This window comes from Aulonocara stuartgranti (genome assembly GCF_965226115.1).
Source record: "Aulonocara stuartgranti genome assembly, chromosome: 12".
Classification (NCBI taxonomy): domain Eukaryota; kingdom Metazoa; phylum Chordata; class Actinopteri; order Cichliformes; family Cichlidae; genus Aulonocara; species Aulonocara stuartgranti.
In genome coordinates, this window is record NC_138948.1 from 33798559 (window position 1) to 33820932 (window position 22374).

Genomic DNA, 22374 nt, shown 5'->3' on the forward strand with positions numbered 1-22374 from the left:
CATCATGATGTTCAAGATAAAGCACAGTGTAATTTAGGCCCTGATTACCTTGTGATGAAGAGTTTGCTACCGTATGAGTGAAGTGTCCTTGTCTTCTCAGTCGGATCCACTTCTCATTAAAGAAACGTGATGACACAGTAATGATGTCCATTTTAAGTGTAGTGAAGAGATGATGTTTGGTGATGATGATGTCTTAAAGATCTAGGGAAGTCGAAACATAACATCCTTATTTTACCCGAACCTTTGCACAGTACAGCATGTGTAAAGATAAACTATCCTTATGTTGCATGCTGCTCTTTGGTTCAGGCTCCTGGGGACAACATTTGTACAAGCACACATGTTTTCATCCATATATTTCTATAATAATGGTGATATCTTTCTTGCTGTGGAGGATCACAACGCTTGCATATTTACTAGTTAAATACGTTGCTCTAAAATACATTCTTTTCAGATCAGACCGTCATCTGAAGGATTTAACAGTGGTATTTTTTAATATATCACAGTCTGTAACCAAGCACCTCTATTCTAAAAACAACACTAGATATTACAAGGTATTAACACTGGATAACAACATATGTTCTGAGTCATGAAATTAAGTGCTTGACTTAGTAACAGTAAGAAAAAAGTTTTGTGTTGAAATGAAATCTGATTGGTTTGTAAAAGTTTTTAAAATAATTTTTATAAGTCACATTAATGTAACAACCTTTGAGTTACCCAAAATCTTTGTTAAAGTGATGCCGAATATCACACACAAAAACCTCAGCTATAAGCTTACAGCTTATTAGCCCCATGATGCTTTAGTGAGGACGTCTGAGGCTGCACATCACAACTTCGCCAGTAAATTCTCACTTTAATTTACTCCTATTAGTAAACTTTATCATCAACTTTGCTGGTGATTTTAACAGTTGCTTGCAAACTGGAAAATAATGAGTGAGGAATCACTATTAAACTATATGTGTTCTTACATAATCTTACGTGTTGTGACTGCACAGTGTTTAAAGGGGATCCAGTGATTTTAGTAATGTTTGTTTTTTCCATATAACATGGGGGGAAAAAGTTCTGCTCATATTTTAGCTTTATGCTCTCTTTCCAAACATATCTGCCAAAAATATAATTCAGTCAGGACAAAGATAATGAAAGAAGATTGATGTATTGATGACAGAACAGAAATTTACATGTAAAGTGACATAGACACTTTTAAATAGCAGAGCAACCAGAATATAACCACATGGCAACCAACTGAGCCAAGTCCCCTACTTCAAAGAGGCGGGTTGCACACGGGTTGCAGATGAGTCTGCAGACCGATGCAAACTGATTGTAACATATTGTCTAAGTTAAAAAATCAGACACCAGTTATTTGCAAACCTTAGCCAATCTGCAAGACTGCAGTTGTTTGGAGACAGGTTGGTTCCCACATGTTTGACTTGCTTTAACATCTGAGCAACAGCTGGTGGTAGAGTAGGTCATCTACCAATCAAAAGGTTGGGGGTTTGATTTCTGGCTCCTCCAGCCCATGTGTCGAAGGTTCCTCGGGCAAGATACTGAACCCTGAGTTGGTTGAGGCTGAGGGTTTTGAACACTCAAACTCAACCAGCTGGTTGCCTTAACTCTTGGCAACATTCATTGCAATGAATGGGCAACCAACAATTTTTGTGGTTACAAAGGACATGTGTATATTTTTCAACTTAAGGTCATTTTTAGCTTACAAAGCCAATTTCTTCTAGCTACTTTCTGTGCGTAAAAAAATCAGTGGAAATCCCCTTTAAACTGAAATCTATATTTTCAGAAGAAATACCAGCTTTCCCCCAAGAAAAACAGAAATGCTATTTTGAGCAAGTAATCATTTTTAAATAATGGCCACAGCCAAAAACTGTAATCATAACACCATTAAGTTATTTGTTCTGGAGCAGATAACAGCAGGAAACTAAAGTTAGCACATCTCACATTCACATTTTGTTTTATGCTGTTCGTTCCTATATAAACATCTAGCACGAAAAGGCAAAACGAGAGTAATGCTGCATTTGTAATAAAGCAACTGACTGCAATGCTGTGGCGAGAGGTTTGCTGTGATTGCAGCAACACTGCATCACTCTGTATTCAGTTTCCCTGTAAGAAAAATGTAAATATGAATCTGGCCCTGCGTCATTATTCATGAGTTTTTTGGGGGAGCTCCTCCTCTTTAATTGCTGCATTTTAGAGAAACCAAACCATGTGCAAAGAAATGCATGTTGGGTACTTTTGTCATCCACATTGGCGGTATCTCTCTCTCTCTGTTGTTTTACTTCAGATGTTGCGCAAATTGTGATTAGTACCATTTCTAGAACTCGTTTTCTGTTCCACTTGTGTGATTTCATTTTAGTTCTTCAAACTCTGTCAGTATCATCTTCCTCCTCCCTCAATATATCTGTGGTTTCATTTAATATCACATTCACTTCATATTATTTCACTTAATTTGTGGACGTTCTAAGGTTACCCTGTAATTTTAACAACTTCCATTTGTTTCAAAGGCAGCTGATTAGAGCCTTTGATACTGATTCATCCACGATCACCACTGTCAGCCTCGACAATCTAACATTCACACCTACCTACACACAGTAATTGGCTGTGGTGTGTGTGGGGGCGTGCAAGCAGCTTTTTTTTCCTTTTCCTTTTGTCTCCTGTGATGCAAAGTAGTTTTTTTAAGCATAACCGTGGTTTTTAGCACATTACGAGATACACGCTCCATATTTATCAGCTTTACTGGCATCAATCACCAAGACTAACCACTGATTGGAAAATATTTGTAATGACTTTCTAATGAATAGAAAGAACTTCAGCATATTAGAATGAAATTATTAAATGGTATTTGTGCTTTTTTTATTCATCATTTTATGCCACTTAAATGTTTTAGAAGTTTCATAGTATTAATGAGTTTGAGGTAGTTGACCAGTAGCTTCCAGTATGAATCTGAATTTGCTTACATTTGTACATTTGCATGATTGTGGAGGTAGCGTTTCGATTGTTCTTTAAAGGCAGTTTTTCAGTGACTGCTGGATGTCTTCCATTAAAATATTCACGTTTGCTAAGAGGTGCAAAACTAATACACTGATGAAGTGTTTTAGATATTTTGTGGTGTAGTTTGTCATTCATAATCATTCACTGGCGCCTATGCAGCATCCTTTATGCTACACTTTTCACTCCATTTGATGCGATCTATCAAGATAATGTAATGTTTTATTCTCATGTACTGTTTACACAAAACCCTAGGCTACGTGGAACAAATTTCATATCACAAGACGCAAAGCTGAGCTATATTAACTGCCAGATGATTGAATACAAAGGCTAACACAATATCTAATCTGTCTTAGTTTATCTTCCAATATTTTTGGGGGGTGTTTCTATTAATAAGGCTCATAGTGGTTTGTTTAAACATGTTAATTTTCACTCTGGTTGTTTTATCAGATGACTAATATTTGGCTGTTGTACCATATCAGTTTTGGGATAAACAGGCTAAGTGTACAAAGTGCAATGAAGAGCTGAAAAACTTTTTTTGTAACAAAAATGTCTTTGTGTGCTCAGCACAAAGGCTGGATAATGAGATACACAGACAGAAAAAAGGCTATTAGTCTAATTCTTATTTCAAATAAATAGAGACAAAATACCGACCAAGCCTTATGACGGCAAAGATCGTGCATGGATCTTAAATTAGGTCTGTATATTTAGCCTGCATAAATACTGGCATTGTTATCTTTTGATGTGGTCACACGTCTTTGTGGCTCCACACGTGATCAGCCAAACCTTTTGGTAGCAGGGCGAGGACAGACGACAGGACCTGCTTACCTTATTGGATGTTTGTGGTTCAGATACAGGAAAATAATATGAAAGTGACCAATATAGTCAGATTGTCTTTGGTTTATGGACTGTTAGAAGGGTTAGTTAGTCATACTGTTATTTTCATTTCAACTCCTAAAACTTATTTTAATTGTAGAAAATTAACATGTGTACTCTCTAACCATCATTTTAAAGTGTAACCATATTTAACCTGTGACATCAGATAGTTAATGACTGTGTCCTTCATGGGGCGGTAGTGTAACAGTATGGCTTTGTTTCGGGTTTCTCTTGCTAACACTGTAATTATTCAGTTATCCCACACCTGATACGGTGAAATTGCCAGTGAACTAACTTTTTCTGATTCTTCTTCATTACTGCTTTTCTTATTGACAGCAGTCATTTCTAACTCTTGATCCGTAAGTGCCCTTCCCGAGTGGACCACCGCACTCTCGACTCTTGCACTCCTATTCACCTCAGCCGTGTCATTCAACTTGTTGTCATTATGGACTCGATTTCTTAGTCCCAACACAAAATGGTTGTGATTAACAACTTCTCTAGAAACAGTACCTTCACAAGGTGCTTGCACAGACCTTCTTTTCCTCCTCCACCCAACAATTCTGCTCCACAGCTGGCTCTGCACAATGCAACAAAAAGGCTTGGACTTGCATATCGCCTCGAAGCCCCTCTTAAAATTCTCATTGTAGTAGCCATAGATGATGGGGTTGACGCTGGAGTTCGAGAAAGCTAGCCAGTGTGCGAAGGGGAAGATGTAGCTGGTCAGAAGGTCTAGCTGGTTCCCATCCAAGTCTGCATAGTCTGTTATCATCATGAGGGTCCAGAGAGGCAACCAGGACAACATGAAAAGCAAAGCTACCAGAATGAGCATCTTTATCACCTTTATCTTTTTCCTCGATACCCTCGGATGAGCGTGTCTCCTGCTTCCTTCCTGGACTGTAACATTGGCCAGGTGCGGCTCCTTGTTTGCAAACACAGAAGAACACAGTTTGACTCCAATGCTTATGTACATCAGTGAGATTACTGTGAGGGGCAGCAGGTAGATGTGTGCAAACAAAACCACTGTGTAGACATTTCTCATCCGAGGGTTGGCAAAGTTTTCGTAGCAGGTGTACAAGGGCAATGTCTGATTGAAGTTGTTATTATATATCATGTAATGGAAAGGGACTTTCTCCACAGTCAGGGCAACTGCAGCAGGACACATGAAGGCCACAGCTAACACCCAGATCGAGACGATGGCTAATTTGGCAACGAACACCGTCAGCTTGGGTCGTAGTGGGTACACAATACAGCGAAACCTGCAGGGGACAAGGAAACAAAAGAAGCATTGTTATGAATTAATGAAATAAACTTGTGGGTTTTCAGAGATAAATATCATAACTTGTTTAATAAATTTTTTTTAACCCTGTGAGATAAATCCATTACATCACAACTGTTTTACAGGAAGAAGAAAAGAAAAAGTGTAAATTGTTTCCGATGTGTCATTCCTATGTAAAAAGTCTGTGGTTGTATATCAATTGCATTGAATTTTTTCATGTTTGTTAAAAAGTAGTTTTAGGTATGAAATGATTTCCTAGAGGTAGAGCATGCAATACTTTCAACTTCTGGCCAAAAACTTTCTATTCCAAGGTAGTAGGCAACCTGTCTCAAACACTTGCGGTCTGACTTTTACCGACTGCAGTCTTTGTCAAACTGGCAAAGGTTTGCAAATAATTAGTGTTTAATTTAAAAACACAGACAGACTGTGTATTGCATTTGCACATTTTGCATTAGTCTGTGCAAAATAGCAAAAGACACATCTCTCTGCAATATGGGACTTGACTCAACTGGCTGACTACTGGTTGCATTCTGGTTATTTCTATATGAAATCAAGGTTGTCCTAAAAGCAGTGTCCATTTAATATTGCAGTTCAGTTGCTCTCCTGCAGAAACTGCATCATTGAGGAGGAACTTCTTTTTCATATGTATGTCATTTTAGTTGGATTCTAGTTGGAGTAGCTAATTTGAATTTCTGTGAATGTAGATGACAACACTCATCTCAATTTTTGCTGATTTATAACCGTTAATTGATGTATTATCAGACAGATTTTATGTCATTTTGAACTTAACTCCATTCAGTCACAGACCTATTATCAGACTGACTGCGTCTGCTTGCCATTTTGTTGTTGTCTTAATGCACCAAGGTCACGCTGAAGATGACAAATGAATATGAGTGGATGCAGATCTGATCTTCATTTTCAAAAAACAAAAAAACAAAACAGATTTCAAAGGCAACAGGATCACAAGTTGACTGCACATCCTTGCATTAATGTTGGTTGCAAGTTCCTAGAGTGATCTTAGCAATAAGTGACAAAATAAAGCTGTTAAATATTTTGGGTTTTTGTCAGTCTGGGTATGGCTGGTTGGACTGTCCAACTTAAATGTATAAATAAAAACAACGGCGTTCCCAGAAAGGTTCGGGTCCTCTGTAAAATGTAAAAATAAAACTGAACGCAGTGACTTGCAAATCTCACATTTTATTCACAGTAGGCTATAACACAGAAAATGCATCAAATACTTAAACTGAGACAATTTCACATTTAATGGAAGATATCAGCTCAATTTGATACACTTTTCATACCATCAATAGGCCAAAGGTGTATATTTGTCCGCTGCTGTTAGTAAATAGTATTGTTCTAAAATGAAACAGGAATAGAGCAAACATTGCACCACTAGAATTATTATTAGAATTTTTATATATTTGTCCATTAATTATTTCACTGTTATTGTGTTATATTCCATCAAGAACCAAAGAACAATGTGCACTTACCTTTCAACAGCAATAGCCACAAGGGTGAAGACTGATGCAGACACTGACACGCCCTGCACAAAGCCGCTCATCTTACACACAGTGTTGGAGAAGGGCCAACCTGTTAAGAAAGCAACATCATTGACAATACAAGGAAATAACTGTCCCAGTGATTTTAGAAATCCTTAACATCAGTCTGATTATATTGCTGCAGGAAGAAAATTGAGGTTGGCAATCAGTTTTTAGACTTCATGCTGTACAATCTTGGACAATGCCATGTCTTTGTTGTCAAACGACAGTAGACACACAAAGTGAGACGTGGCATTTAGAATGGAAGACGTATCCGTTCACATTTTTCTTCCTTCCGCTTCACGGTGATTGTTTCATTTTTCAGCGGCAGCAGAAACAGAGTCTTCAAACACAGCTGAGAGCGTGACTATAGCCTCCCAATTTCTTTTCTATGATGAATGGCAAATTGCTCGAATTGAGCGCGATGGGATTGTAGCAGTGGGTTGGTGTGCTGAAAAAATTTGAAATCAATTGACAGTGACCTCGGGGTGTTGGAAAATTGCAGCTCTATAGGCAAACATTTCATGTCAAATAATACTGTACCTTCCTCACTCCATTGCACACCATCAGGCAGAGGACGTGTGAGGTGCTAAATACCTCTATATGATTATGGATTACAACAGTGCATAATAATGTTGATACTTTTCCAGCATTGTATGTAATTTCTGCAGGACAAATAAGCAGGTGAAATTTCTGAGTTCAAGCAAAGCGGCATTTTCTCCCTGCAGAAACTTGCTGTGGCTAAGAATCCTTGTGTAAGAATGATCATTAGAGCTTATAGGCTGAAAATCCCAAAGTGCTAAAAACAAGAAAACACAAACAAAAGATTTTGTAAGAAAAAAACCCTTAGGGACAAAAAGGTGCGACAGAGGACAAAATATAAAAGAAACTCCAGTCAGCATTGTGAAATGCCTAGAAAGGATTTTTATTGTGAATTTAGGGGTTCACTGGCTTCTCCATCAGACCTCTTAACATAAGTTCATCATTTATCACTTTTTCCTCGGGTCATTTAATAATCAACACCAGAAACCAATCGCCCTAGATTCAACATACAGAATGAAACTTCTTCTCTGGACCAGAGCTCATTTAAAATGGACTGAGACAAAGTTGGAAACCGTTCTGCTGTCAGACGAATCAAAATTTTTAAATTCGTTTTGGAGAACACAAATGTCACGTCCTCCAAACAAAAGAGGAGAGGGACTGTCTGTTATCAGCAGATTTCAAAACCCTGCATGTCTGATGGTATGGGGGTGCATCAGTGTCTATGAAAACCACAGCTTGCACATCTGGAAAGGCACCATCAGTGATGAAAGGTACTGTATATAAAGGTTTTAGAGCAACATATGCTCCCACCCAGAACACTAAACTTCATTCTACAGCTATTGCAGCAGCATCGCCTCATATAAGATGAGTCCGGGTGTTGAACTGACCTGCCTGCAGTCCAGACAGAGCAGCTAGAATCCTACAGTACTGATTGAATTGAATGGATTGTTGTTAAAAGAAGATGGCATGGTCCCTACTGTGTGATGCTACAATGAGCTGGCATTTTGTATAGCAAAATGGCTCAATTTAAACACTTATATGTTTTCAGTTGTGTTGCGATTCGGGTCCCAACTTTGGAATTGTGGATGGAGTTGGAGTTGTATGATAATAATAATTATAATAATGGCAATTCTTTACTGTATTCTCCCGATGGTTCTTGCACAGAGCTCACTGAGCTGCCACCCACATGTTCCACCTTTTGTCACTTCACCATCTGTACATTTAAATGATTGTGAGCAGCCCTAAAATAAAGACAATGACATCAATAGCATGGTTCATCCTCATTATCATATCATGAGACAAGTTCAGCCAATTCCATTCTGTTCAGTTCAAATTTATTTACATAGTGTCAAATCACAACAACTGTTGCCTCGAGGTGCTTTAAATTCTATATCGCAAGGTAAAGACCCTACAATATTAGAAAGAAGACCCCCAGGAATCAGACGGAATGAAAAGAAAATGTTGATTGCTGCTATCAATTCAGCATCTTGTGAAATAATCAGACTGCTGTAAAATTTAAAAATAAAACCCGCAGTAAAACTTGCATCTTGCTGTTTGGTGGTGGACACTGCTAGAGGACTAAAGACCCATCGATCAGCAGGCTCATTGCTATGCATCTCCATTCACAAGGTGCTTTGCAAAGTCTTTTTATGGTTAAATGCCATGCCGAGCGTGAAATAGGGATCCACATATGCATTTAATTTATAAAGGGGAATTGTCTGCAGTTTATATAAACTTGATTATCCTTTGACACACAGATTTTAGTCTCTGTGCACATATACACTTCTAGTATGGTCCCATGTGCTGTTTTGTAAATGAGGCCCCAGGTCATTGTTTTAATAATGCATCATCAGAGTCACTGTCACACACCATTGCAACCAAACCACTACAGGAGGGGCTCAATCTCTCATAGTATAAAACACAGAGGACAGACACTGAGTCACACTAGGCTGCACGGACAACATACTCGCTGTTGGTTTACGTTGATTCACAGCATACTGCTATGTGCTTAAAGTGAAATGCTTATGAAAAACAAAAACTTTTCAGGTGGTGATGATTTATCACCGTGTTTGACACTGGTTTTAAAGGCATCTATAGTATTGTGTGCGATACAAACCTGTAGTAGATGGAGAATTTCATTATTTTCATTCATGGTTATTCATGCTTTTGTCATGGTCCTGGGTCAAGCGACCCAGTGTTTGAGTTTATGTATCTTTTGTATTTCTGTTGTGCCTTAGCTTAGTGCACCTAGTTAAAATTTCTAGATTGCTGTTTAGTCTTGTTCCTTAGTTGTTTATGTCATCTCCCCCTGTACTAAGTCTCCCTGGTTCATGTGTCACGTCTGCGTGGTTATGTTTAGTTCATGTCATGTCTAATCTCCATGTTTCCTGTTTTACTTTGAAAGTCTGTATTCATGTCAGTGTATTCAGTTTCACCTCTCCTGTCCTGTCGTTATGGTTCATGTGTGTCAGCTGTGCTCCCATGTGTGACCACTTCCCCTGATCATCCCTCATGTGTATTTAGTCTCTGTGTTTCATGTAGTCTGGGTCGCGTCGTCTGTGTTCCCACCCCCTGTGTTCCGTATCTCCAGCCATAGCCTTTCCATAGTTTATGTCCAGTTTAGGTTTCTGTTGAGCTACTACTCTTATGCTGCCCTCACTCTGGTTTGTTCCTTTTCATCAGCCATAATAAAAAGCTCGCTTTTGTTTAATCCACTCCTGTATCTTCGCTTGTGTTCGCACCTGGGTCCACCACACACATTTCCGCACGGTCTGCCTCCGCAGATCATGACAGCTTTTATTTCATCTCGCTTAGATTATTGTAACACTCTTTTTCTTTGTTTGAGCAAAAGGAATCTTGACCGTCTCCAGTTAGTCCAGAATGCTGCTGCAAGGCTTTTAACAAAGACACGAAAAAGAGAGCATATTACACCAGTGTTACGTTCATTACACTGGCTTCCAGTACATTTTAGAATTCATTTTAAAATCTTGGTACTGACGGAATGCTCTCCCTCCATCATTACATTGCCTTGACTGTATTTATTCTTTTAAAAAGCAGCTTAAGACTCATTTATTTAGATTGGCTTTTAATTAGATTTGTACTGTCTTCCGTGGAGGAAGCAGAGTCTGTGGATGAGAGAAGGGTCTGGCTGCAGCCTCCGGGGAGCGCCATATCCGGTCGTTAAGTGTTGACGTGACGAATCCTACTTCCGGGCCTAAAGTAGTCTGCGTTTAACTCAATTTTGTTGTAATTTCTACTCAAAGTTGTATGAATCCAATTATAACGCAAAGGTCGCTACCCAATTTATTGACTCTGTCAACAATGTTGAAATGATTAAAAGTGCTGATAGGCTTTTTTGTGACAGTCCAATTACTGAAAAAGAGATATTGGCATCTATTGAATTTCTTAAAAACAACAAATCTCCAGGCACAGATGGGCTGGTGGCTGAATTCTATAAATCATTTTCTTCTCAGCTTGCACCCTTTTTGTTGCAGGTTTATAATGAAAGTATTGAAAGGGGCACTCTTCCTCCCAGCCTTACTCAAGGACTTATTACTTTAATTCCCAAACCTAAGAAGGACCTACTTTTTATAGACAACTGGAGACCAATAAGCCTCCTAAATAATGATTATAAAATATTAGCTCTATTGCTAGCTAGAAGAATTAAATATATTTTGGATGATATTGTAGATGAGACACAGTCTGGTTTTATGACAAACAGACACATCTCCAGTAATATTAGACTCGTCTTGGATATTCTGGACTACTCAGCATTAATATCTGATGACTCATTTATCCTTCTCCTGGACTTCTATAAAGCCTTTGACTCAATTGAGCATGAATTTATATTTCTTACACTTCAGAAATTTGGTTTTGGTGATATCTTCTGCAGAGCTATCAAAACTCTGTATTCCAATGCTAATAGTTCTATTAGAATGAAAAATGGCACCACTTCTCGTTTTAGTCTTAATCGAAATGCCAGCCAAGTGCCAATTGCTTTACATGTAATAGAGGATTTCTCAAAAGGGTCTGGATTGGTCCTAAACTTAAATAAATGTCAATTATTACCTGTCAAAGAGTGTAATGTTCAGAGTATTTGTAATATAACAGTTAAAAATGAAGCAACATATTTACGTCTGATTATCTGCAAAGATCCAAAAGACAGAATTTTACTAAATTTCCCCCCAATTATTAAAAAATCTCAAACCAAATAAAATCAATGGTTGCAGAGAGATTTAAATTTAAGAGGGAGGGTATTGCTCTCAAAAGCAGAAGGTCTGTCTCGACTGACTTATGCGCCAATTTCTCTGCATGTGGACGGCAAAACTTGTAAGGATATTGACCGAATGCTCTTCAACTTCCTCTGGAAAAACAGGACACATTACATCAGAAAAAGTGTATTGATGAATGACTATGAACACGGTGGTCTCAATGTTTTGGATTTTACTACTCTAAACTATATATATATATATATATATATATATATATATATATATATATATATATATATATATATATATATATATATATATATATATATATATATATATATATATATATATAATTTTTTATTTTTATTTTTTTAAAACATTATGTTTATTGACTTTTATATCACAGAACAAGCAAAGAATAATAGTACAGTTAACATGAGATTTATATTAAAGAACATAGTCCCCGAAGTAAACAAATATAAATTGAAAGAAACAACAATAATAATAATAAAAATAAATAAGTAATAAAATAATACAAAACCGATGCACAGCATGGGTAAAACAAACAAAGTAAGACACAAATGAAAAATAAAAACAGCAAAAACAAAGAAACAGATAACAAAGAAAACAACAACAACAAAAAAACAAAACAAAAAGAAAACCACACACACACACACACACAAAGGAACCCAAAACTCAGCACCAAGTATCACTTTCTAAATTAATTCCCTTCATAATGTCTCAGACACTCAGTTAAAGGTAACCATATTTCTTCAAAATCTACTCCCTTTCCTCTGACAATATAAGTAAGTTGTTCTAATACAATACATGATGCCATCTCCTTCACCCACATATGACTTGAGGGTACATCCACTTTCTTCCAATACAAAGATATTAAGCGCCTAGCTTGCAGGAGGCCAAAGTCAATTAATTTTAGCTGTCTGGTGCTAAAGTCACAGTTCTTTGGATATATACCCAACACACACATTTTTGCTTCAACAGGTATATTTACTCCAACAATCTTAGATAAAGTTTGCGTGATTAATTTCCAGTACTGTTGTAATTTTGGACAGCTCCATACACAGTGGAGCAGAGTGCCTAAACATTTACTGCAGCTATCTGGGATGACAGGCGACCAGCGATTCAGTTTGACTGGGGTTATGTAAGTTCTCATCAACCACTTATATTGGAGGAGTTTCATCCTTGTATTAATTGATTGTCTTTGGGCTTTTAAACATGCAGTTTCCCAGTCCACCTCCTGTATCTCCTCTTGGATGTCAGCCCTCCATGCGTCCAACTTGTCAGTGGCAGATTCCCCATCATGTGTTAACAGAGCTGTATAAACCGAAGAGATATGACCTCTGCCCACTGGCTTTTGAAGTATGACATTCTCCAATTGTGATAATGGTGGCTCAGATACAATCTGTTTATATTTTGACATAATGAAATGTTTAACTTGTAGATATTTAAAAAAAATGTTTTTTGGGGATGTTGTATATTTGGCATAGCTGATCAAATGTAAGAAGGTTGCCATCCTTATAAAGATCTGCCACCTTCTGTACACCTTTATCTGCCCAGATTTTGAAACCCCCATCCGCTCTTCCTGCTTTAAAACATGTGTTGCCCCAAATAGGTGAAAAACGGGAGATAAGTCTTCTATCTCCCATATACTGATGGGCCCTATACCAAACATCTATTGTGTTTTTTAAAAAAGGGTTATTTGTCATTTTTTAAAAATTGCTCAGGCTCGCAGAATATAAATACAGATTTAACTGAAGATTTGTTACTGATGTTTGTTCAATTTGTAACCAGGCCGGGGGTGTCTCAGTGGAAAAGTAGAACATGGCTGAGCGCAGTTGTGCAGACCAGTAATACAGTCTAAGATTAGGGAGTTGTAACCCCCTCTCTTTCATATGGTGGGTACAACAAGCGAAGTCTTAGTCTAGGTTTTTTATTATTCCAAATAAATCTATTAAACATACCGTTTAGTTTATCAAAGAAGAAAAAGAGCTTCATTTTGATACGCTTCTTCATACATGTTAAAAAGTGGAATTAATAATTTGTCTTGGAAAGTTTTATAAAATTCAATCGGAAAGCCATCTGGCCCAGGTGCTTTACCACTGTTAATGCTTTTGATAGCCTGTGATATCTCTTCAGTAGTTAGACGTCTGTCTAATTCCTGCTTTGTGTTTTCTGTTAGCGTCTGAAACTGAAGTTGATCTAAGAATATGTCCTGTTCTTCTGAGGTTTGAGCACATTCTGATTTATACAATTTTTCATAAAATTCTCTAAAGCTGTCATTAATTTCCAATGGATCTACTGTTACATTCCCTGAAGAGGTCTTTATGCTACTAATTGCTCTTTCACTCTGCATTTTCTTAATTCTCCATGCCAAAAGTCTACCTGCTTTCTCTCCTTGGTCATAATAAGATTGCTTCAGCCACATTAGACTTTTTGCTGCTGCATCAGATGATAATTTATTATATTCAGTTCTCAGACGTAGCAACTCACTTTGGTTTGTTGAGTCGTCGCTAACGTTTAAGTCTAATTCCAAAGATTTAATCTGTTTATCCAGGGTTTCCATTCGCTTTCTTTGCTGTTTATTCTTTGTACTCATAAAGCTAAGAATTTCACCTCTAATATATGCCTTGAATCCTTCCCATCTCACTGAGGCACAAGTTTGATCTGTATTTAACTCAAAGTAATTTTCTATTTTCTCCTCTACAAATTTAACAAATTCAGGATTCTGCAGCCATTTTGTTTGAAACCGCCAGTGAGGGGGGTTATGGATAAACTTTCCTAGATGGATACTCAGTGAGATAGCTGCATGATCACTGATCACTATGCTATCATACTGACACTGTTTGATTCTTGATAAAAGTTCTCTTGAGATAAGAAAGTAATCTATACGTGAGCGGGATTTATGTATACTTGAATGACAGGAGAATTCTATTTTATCAGGATTTTGTTCTCTCCACACTTCTACCAAGTTGATATGTATCTGAACCTGTTGAGCGATCCATACTCGGATTGAGAGTACAGTTAAAGTTTCCTCCAATTATATACAGTCCTTGCAAAGCAGATACAGTAAGAAACAGATCTTCAAAAAATTTGGGCTTATTTTCATTTGGGCCATAGAGACTCACCAAGTTTAAAGTAATAGAAAGGATGGTACCCTGAGTGATTATGTACCTACCAGCAGGGTCTTTTATTATTTTCGTCATTTGGAATGGTATGCTTCTATGAATCAAAATAATTACACCTCTTGCATAGTTATTGTATGATGCGTGGATCACCTGGCCAGGCCATCTGTTCCTCACAGACTTTAGTTCACAGTCTGTCAGATGTGTTTCTTGAAGAAAAACTATTTTTGATTTCAATTGCTTGATCCTGCTTATAACCTGTTTCAGTTTGATTAGTTTCCTGAGACCCCGGACATTCCAACTAGTGACTTTTATGTCAGAGATATTGCGGGTGTTTAGTTGGTCCATACTTTTCATTCTGTAATATTAAGATAACAACACGTGATGCTGATGTTGAGTAAACAAAAGTGACAAGTAAACTTTGAATAAAATAAAATAGAGAAATAAATAGTGAAAAAAAACCCTGGCATTGACCCATAACACTTGGCCTCCTTTGGAGATGAAAACAGGCGTATCTTCCCATCGTGGAGGATCCTCATCTTGCACGCGGAACACTCCTTCGTCGGCAAACACTTTCCTGATCGCGTTGAACTCGGTTCGCTGCCGGATGGTCTCAGCTGAGAAATCTTGGGCAAAAAAGAGTTTGTTTCCGTCGTGCTCGATGTTACTGTGTTTTGTGGAGTGGAAAACAAACTCCCGATCTTGGAAGTTCAGGAATCGGATAAGGACACCTCTATGTTGGTTTGGCTTTGGAGGTGGTAGAGGTGGTGAGCCCTCTCAATAACGAACGATCTGTCGGTCTCAAGCCAGCGCGGTAACACCTCCCTTATAAACTCCAGCAGTGGCCGCTGATCCTCGGCGCCCTCCCGGAGGTCAAATAGCCGCAGGTTCTTCCTTCGGCCCCGGTTCTCCAGGTCGTCGGTTTTTGCCTCCAGGTAGGATATCCGCTTCATGGCATTGCAGAGATTGGCCACGCTCTTTCCCAGGAGCTCCTCTGCCGACATTATTCTATTTTCAGCTTCCTCCAGTCGTGTAGCATTTGCAGCAACCTTTTGCTTTACCTCCGTCATATTTGTCTCCAAAGCAGCAACTGACTTCGTCATTTCGCCCATACGGTTATCTGTGCTGTCCAGTTTAGTTCCGAATACACTAAACTCGGAGCGCAACGACCGAAGTTCAGCTAACACCGTGCTAAGGTCATTCATGCTACTAGCGCTAGCAGCTCCCTCGCTGCTTTCAGGCGTTGCCAAAATATCAGTTTTAACTGGTTTTTGGGAACCGCGTTTTCGGGTGAAAATATCACAGTCCTTGAGATTAGTCTTTTTGACATTTTTCAATAACAGTTAAGTTTCTAGTTTTGGGTTGTTCTGGGTTTTTAATGCAGGTTACACGGAGCAACCACTTTATGCAGCCATCTTGGTCCGCGGCTCCATAGCGTCCCCCTTAACAATACATTTAAGATTAATTGGGCTAAACATTTTCTTAAAAATCCGGTATCCATTTGGAGTTTTATTCCTCACTACATTTTCTCTAAGTTTGGTGGTCTAAGTTTTATCTTAGGCTGTGATTATAGTATAGATAAGCTTCCAGAAAACCTTTCGATGTTTCACAAACAAGTTCTATTAGCTTGGTCCCTTATATGTAAACACAACTTTACACCCCATACGTATTCAATTTGGAATAATAGGAACATAGTGTATAAAAATAAATCATTATTTTTTTCTAGGTGGGTTGAGAAATGGATTGTTTTAATGAATCAGCTGTTTAATCTTAATGGGCAGCTTATGTCCTATTCAGAATTCTTAAACGCCTATAAATTTCCAGCCACACCCAAAGAATATGCCATATTATTTGATGCAATACCTACGGGTATTATAATGCTTTTTAAAGGTATTCAACCTTGCATATCATCTGTTTCTCTCCCCAACCCTTTAGATTCACACATAGGAAGAATCTGTCTAACAAACCATAGTAAAAGTAATAAGAATATTCGTGCTTTGTTCCAGACAGAATCTCTAACTATTCCACATGTGGTCTCTTATTGGAATTTCTTTGTCAGTGACATTAACTGGAAAAGAGTATGGACAATTCCTAACAAGTATCTGGTAACGAATAAAGTGAAGGAAGTCTCATTTAAAATACTGCATAAATTTTATCCTGCTAATCATTATATGACAAAGTTCAAAAGGGACATAAATGTGAACTGTGGATTTTGTGGAAGCCATCCTGAGACTGTGCAACACCTCTTCTGGATCTGTTCATACGCTAGAACATTTTGAAAAGACTTCAGTATATTCATTGCTGGACATCTCTATAATGACTTTACTGTGAAATGGGAAAATGTTGTATTTTGTTTCTTTCGAAGGCAAAAAAAAAGGAAGATGTTTACTTTATAATAAACTTGTTAGTTATCTTAGCTAAATTTTATTTTCACAGATGCAAATACAGTAACAAAAAGCCTAATTTTAAACATTACTATGATGTTTTATGTTACATAAAATTGATTCATGGATCACTTAACAAAAAGGCTATGAAAACTATTACTATTTGTAGTAATTACAAATTATTTGAATGTATGTAATTCTTTGTATTACACCCCCTGGCATATGTTAATTTTGTTCTGGTTGTATACATGTTCTGTACACTGTTTCTTAATAAAGTTGAATAATTAAAAAAAAAAGTAGTCTGCGTTTAATATGGCTTTTGTGTTGTTAAAATGTTTAATGTTTTGCATTTTCTTCTATTAAATCTCAAAAAGCTCCTAAAACAGTCAGTGATCACTGTTGACCTCCCTCGGCTTTTGTTACCGCTAATCATTTATCATCAAGTGTGTTTTCATTAAATATTTTTTTCTTGTTCACCACATTTCTTGACAGCTCTTGTGATCCACACCATTTTTCTTTCATTACTGAGGATGGCTTGGACATTTTTGTTAATATGTACAATCTGATTGTTAGATAAACTGACTGCATTCTATACAACTGCATTTAAATTACATATTGTTGTTGTTTTTCTTTTTTTTCTCTCTTACAGACAAAATGATATGCCGGTGCACTTTCACTGCCCTGTCTGTAACATGACAATCATACAGCATGGGGATATGGCAAGGCAATTACTGTCAGGTCAGCATTCAGGACTGCTCTCCACTGAACTCTCACCGTTCTCTCACAGTCCAAAGGCATGCATGTCAGCGTTAATGGAGCTCCTGTTGGTTGATATGAGTTAAACAGTTGCCCCTCTCTCTGTCTAAGGCCTGTGATGAACTGGCAATCTGTCCAGGGTGTACTCAACCTGTCAGGTGGAGTATATAAGTATAGTTTATAAGAGGTGGTTTTTAAAGAACTTTCAGCAAAGAATAAAGACTTTCAACACTTTAAGCTCAGTTCATTCTTTCAGCGTGCACTAATTAATACCAGACTTCCCCTCTACTGGACTCAAACAAGGTACAAAAACCTCTACCACAGCATGCCATTTCAATAATTAAATCAAGCCTTTAGGTAAGTAATAATACGGCACACCTCCCATTTCCATCAATTATCCTCTCCTCTGCTGCTCATTTGCACAGACCACTAAACAACCTGCAGAGCGCACAGTAATCAAATAGTATATGGGCTAAATAATTTCCTGTAATTACCTGATATTTATTTTAATTGTATTTGACTACACATGAGTAATGCCATGAGATGCTCTGTGTCTACGTACAAACCCACATCATAAATGTTCAAAAAAACATTTGGCGCTTCATGAAAAATATAGAACAGCTAGAAACCTCTATCAGGCAGGAATGAGAGATCATTTCTTTCAGAAAAAAATTACAACTGGTCTCCTAAGTTCCCAGATGTTTGCAGACTGTTAAAAGAAGAACAGTGGCTCTACTTTTATGATATGTGCTCCTGCTATCAAATTTCAAGTGCTAATATTCTTCATGAAACAGGAAGATGTCTAGGTTAAAACATTTGATAAGTTTTCTGTGCTCTGTTTTGATTAAAATGTTGCTTCTGTTACGGTCCTGGGTCTGTGACCAGTGTTTCTGTTTCTGTATTACTATTGAACTTTGATTTTGTCATTGTTTATCTTTCCTAGTCTTTAGGTTTCTATGTTCCATGGTTGCTATCTCACCTAGTCAAGCCTGCGTCTGTTATGCTTCCTGTTTTACTTTGAAAGTCTGTGTCCTATGTCAATGTATTGAGTTTTGCTTCCCCTTGGTCTTGTCATATCTGATTACTCCCAGCTGTGTTCCCCTTCTGTGTCTCATTCCCTCGTTATCCCTCTGTGTATTTAAGCCTTGCGTTTCCCTCTGTTAGTTGCTGGTTCGTCTGCATGTCAACCCCTGTATTTTAGCTGTATTTTTCTCCATGTTCCACATCTCAGGTTTCTCGTTGTAGGTTTTTGTTTCTTTTCATTGTGAAAGGAAATAAAGAATAAAGTTACGTTGAAACCAAGCACACCATTGTTTTTCTTGTGACATTACCAATAAGTTTGATGTGTCACATGGCCCTCTTCCTATTGAAAAAAACAAAAGTTGTATCTAATTGGCCACCATGGTCACCACCCATCGTGAGGAGTTTGCCCCCTCACATATACTAATGTGCCACAAACAGGACTTTAATATCACCAACCATTCCCATTTTATTACGGTGTATCCATATAAATGGCCCACCCTGTAGATTGATGTGCATTTTAAAAATACAGTGGGGCAAAAAAGTATTTAGTCAGCCACCGATTGTGCAAGTTCCCCCACTTAAAATGATGACAGAGGTCAGTAATTTGCACCAGAGGTACACTTCAACTGTGAGAGACAGAATGTGAAAAAAAAATCCATGAATCCACATGGTAGGATTTGTAAAGAATTTATTGGTAAATCAGGGTGGAAAATAAGTATTTGGTCAATAACAAAAATACAACTCACTACTTTGTAACATAACCTTTGTTGGCAATAACAGAGGTCAAACGTTTACTATAGGTCTTTACCAGGTTTGCACACACAGTAGCTGGTATTTTGGCCCATTCCTCCATGCAGATCTTCTCGAGGGAAGTGATGTTTTGGGGCTGTCGCCGAGCAACACGGACTTTCAACTCCCGCCACAGATTTTCTATGGGGTTGAGGTCTGGAGACTGGCTAGGCCACTCCAGGACTTTCAAATGCTTCTTACGGAGCCACTCCTTTGTTGCCCGGGCGGTGTGTTTTGGATCATTGTCATGTTGGAAGACCCAGCCTCGTTTCATCTTCAAAGTTCTCACTGATGGAAGGAGGTTTTGGCTCAAAATCTCACGATACATGGCCCCATTCATTCTGTCCTTAACACGGATCAGTCGTCCTGTCCCCTTGGCAGAAAAACAGCCCCATAGCATGATGTTTCCACCCCCATGCTTCACAGTAGGTACGGTGTTCTTGACAAGAGCTAATCCAAGTTCCTAACTTGATAATTTGTGAAAAAAGGTTCAAGGACACTATTGAAAAACGTAAACAAGGGCAACTGAAAGTTGAATACATCAGGTATCTTTTTACATTTAGAAATTTAAATTGAAACTATTTTTCTGTCATTGGACTCATTTGTCATTTGCACCATACTGCATGACTCTACGAATGACTGATGTCTAGCTAAATGAAACCAACGATTAAAAAGAAAAAACCTCTTTCAGTTCACTTTCAATGCTCTTTTTCTTTCATGAAACCGACCGTGAACTACTACTGGTAAAGTTTTTCAGCCGGTTGACAGTTTTTGCTTGACTAAAGAAATATGTGTTTAATTTGATTTCCTCTTTTCCTCGATATGAGTCACACATCAATTATAATTTACTGCTTTCCCTGTAGTTGAAGGTCATGACTTTGGAGTCCATGAAGTGGAGCTTTAAGTGTCTGTCTGCTCTTGTAACATTTATAGGATTGCAGCCAAATTACGAACAACCTTATTTCTTCTTTACACAATCAGAAAGGTTGTACTATCCGGAGCGTTGTCTCATCTTGGCTTTTCCAAATGGCTCCTCATAGATTGGCTTTTGGGTCGAAGCTATACTATGGGTATATGGATCTGTGGATATATGGATATGTGGTATGGGATCTCCACTAAACTTTGTGGGGGGGTGTTACAGGAAAAATGATTCTATGTTTCTTTACCTTCTTTTAAATGTACAAAGATGCCTTTTGTCTGCCCTCTGCCTATGGTTAGATTAGTTTAGAATTATCTTTTTAGACTTTCCCAGCAAACACATCTTGTTTCTGGGACATATTGTTTTAGATTGTTTTATCTTCCCTAGCTCTCTGCTGACGAGACTAGCACCATATATGGAGTTGTTTTATTTTATCTGTTTATTATTTGTTATCCTGTTCTCACTGTCTCTGTGCTCTGTGCCTATAAAAATTACCAAGCCACTGTGCATGGTGTGAGTTGTTCTTCGCAGCTCACCCGTGTACACGTTTGATAAAGAAAGTAACTTTGTCTCATAGTGTCTTTATTTCTCCTGGGTTTTTTACAGAGTTTTCCCCCAACATTTCTTGGTCCTTCGAGCCGGAGCGCCTCCATCGTGTCCCATCTCCGTGACCAGTCCACGTTGTTCGTCTGTCGACAGCCCACACACACTAGGTGTGTGGTCAAAGACCAAGGGCGTTAAATTCGAGTCTTGGCCAACGTTCTAGAAAGCGACCCACGGTGGTGGGGCCCGATCGAGGTGGACCAGACCCGGCGACACTGACCAGGTAGATACAGACACACTGACACAATTTTGCGTAAAAGCGTATTTTAAATTCAGGGAGTTTTGAATTCAGGGAATTTAAAATAGCGAAAGTAGCTCGTCGACTGGTAGCATTGGAGCTCGTCGACTGGAAGCTCCCCACCTCTGTGGGTTAGGTTTAAAGTAGCTCGTCGGCTGGTAGCTTGGAGCTCGTCGACTGGAAGCTCCCCACTCTTGTGGGTTAGGTTTGGAGCTCTGGGTAGCTCCCCCAGCTGGGTCAAGGGAATAAGTAGCTCGTCTACAGAAAGACTGGCAGCTCCCCTTATGATAAGGGTTCCGATCGCGCGAATAAGTGTGAATGTGAATGTATGTGTGTGTATTGTTGTAACTAACGGAGCAAGCTGACTTTTCACGGTCCAATAAGAGACTGAGCCGCTCCTACTGTGTTTTTCCTTCACTGCTGTTCGCTGAAGTGCTGGTGGTTTGGGAGAACGGTCGAGTTCCGCCTCGTAAAGTTCACACCGCTTTTGGAAATAGTCCGAAAGTAGAAGGGCGTGTGAACAACCACTCTCATTCCTCATACCAGCGAAGGTGGATAGCAGCTGTATTGCCAGTGTACAAATAAATAAATAAATAAATAAATAAATAAATACATAAGTAAGATACGCTAAATAATAAATAATAGCAAAATGGGAAATGAAACCTCAAAACCTGTTGCCAACAATGGACAGTATACACAAAAACTCACTAATGATGAACAGTGGATAGAAAATAAATATCCAGGTGCAGGAAAAATCAGCGCAAGGAGATGGCGTAATCCTAAAAAGACGTCATGTCCTGGGTGGGAGGGTACATGCAGCCCCGCAGCTTTAACGCAGCTCAAAGATAGCTTATTAAAGGAAATAAGTGCAACCACAAATCTTAGAAAGAAAGGAAAACGCACAAATGAATTAACTTTCCTAGATGCATGGAAAAAAGAGCAACAGAGACGTGCTGAGAATAGAGAAAAGAGACAGAATAAAAAACAAAAGCAGAGCTGTGAGGTGCCTGAAGCAATGGCTGCAGCCCCTCCCCCCTATGTTACTGCCTCTGCATCAACTCCCAAGCACACAGAGAAAGATGCA

The 22374-nt window shown here is 38.4% G+C and overlaps 1 protein-coding gene across 1 annotated transcript in view; it reads right to left on the minus strand.

Moving 5' to 3' along the window:
* Positions 1-3769: 3769 nt before the first annotated feature.
* Positions 3770-22374, minus strand: part of npffr1l2 (neuropeptide FF receptor 1 like 2) — a 107534-nt gene continuing 88929 nt past the window's right edge. Inside the window, exons 4-5 of the mRNA XM_082555968.1 lie at positions 6634-6733; positions 3770-5123 (exon numbers count right to left, since the gene is read on the minus strand). Of these exons, the coding sequence (XP_082412094.1) occupies positions 4118-5123; positions 6634-6733 (1106 nt within the window). The 3' untranslated portion in view covers positions 3770-4117. The remainder of the gene's footprint in view (positions 5124-6633; positions 6734-22374) is intronic.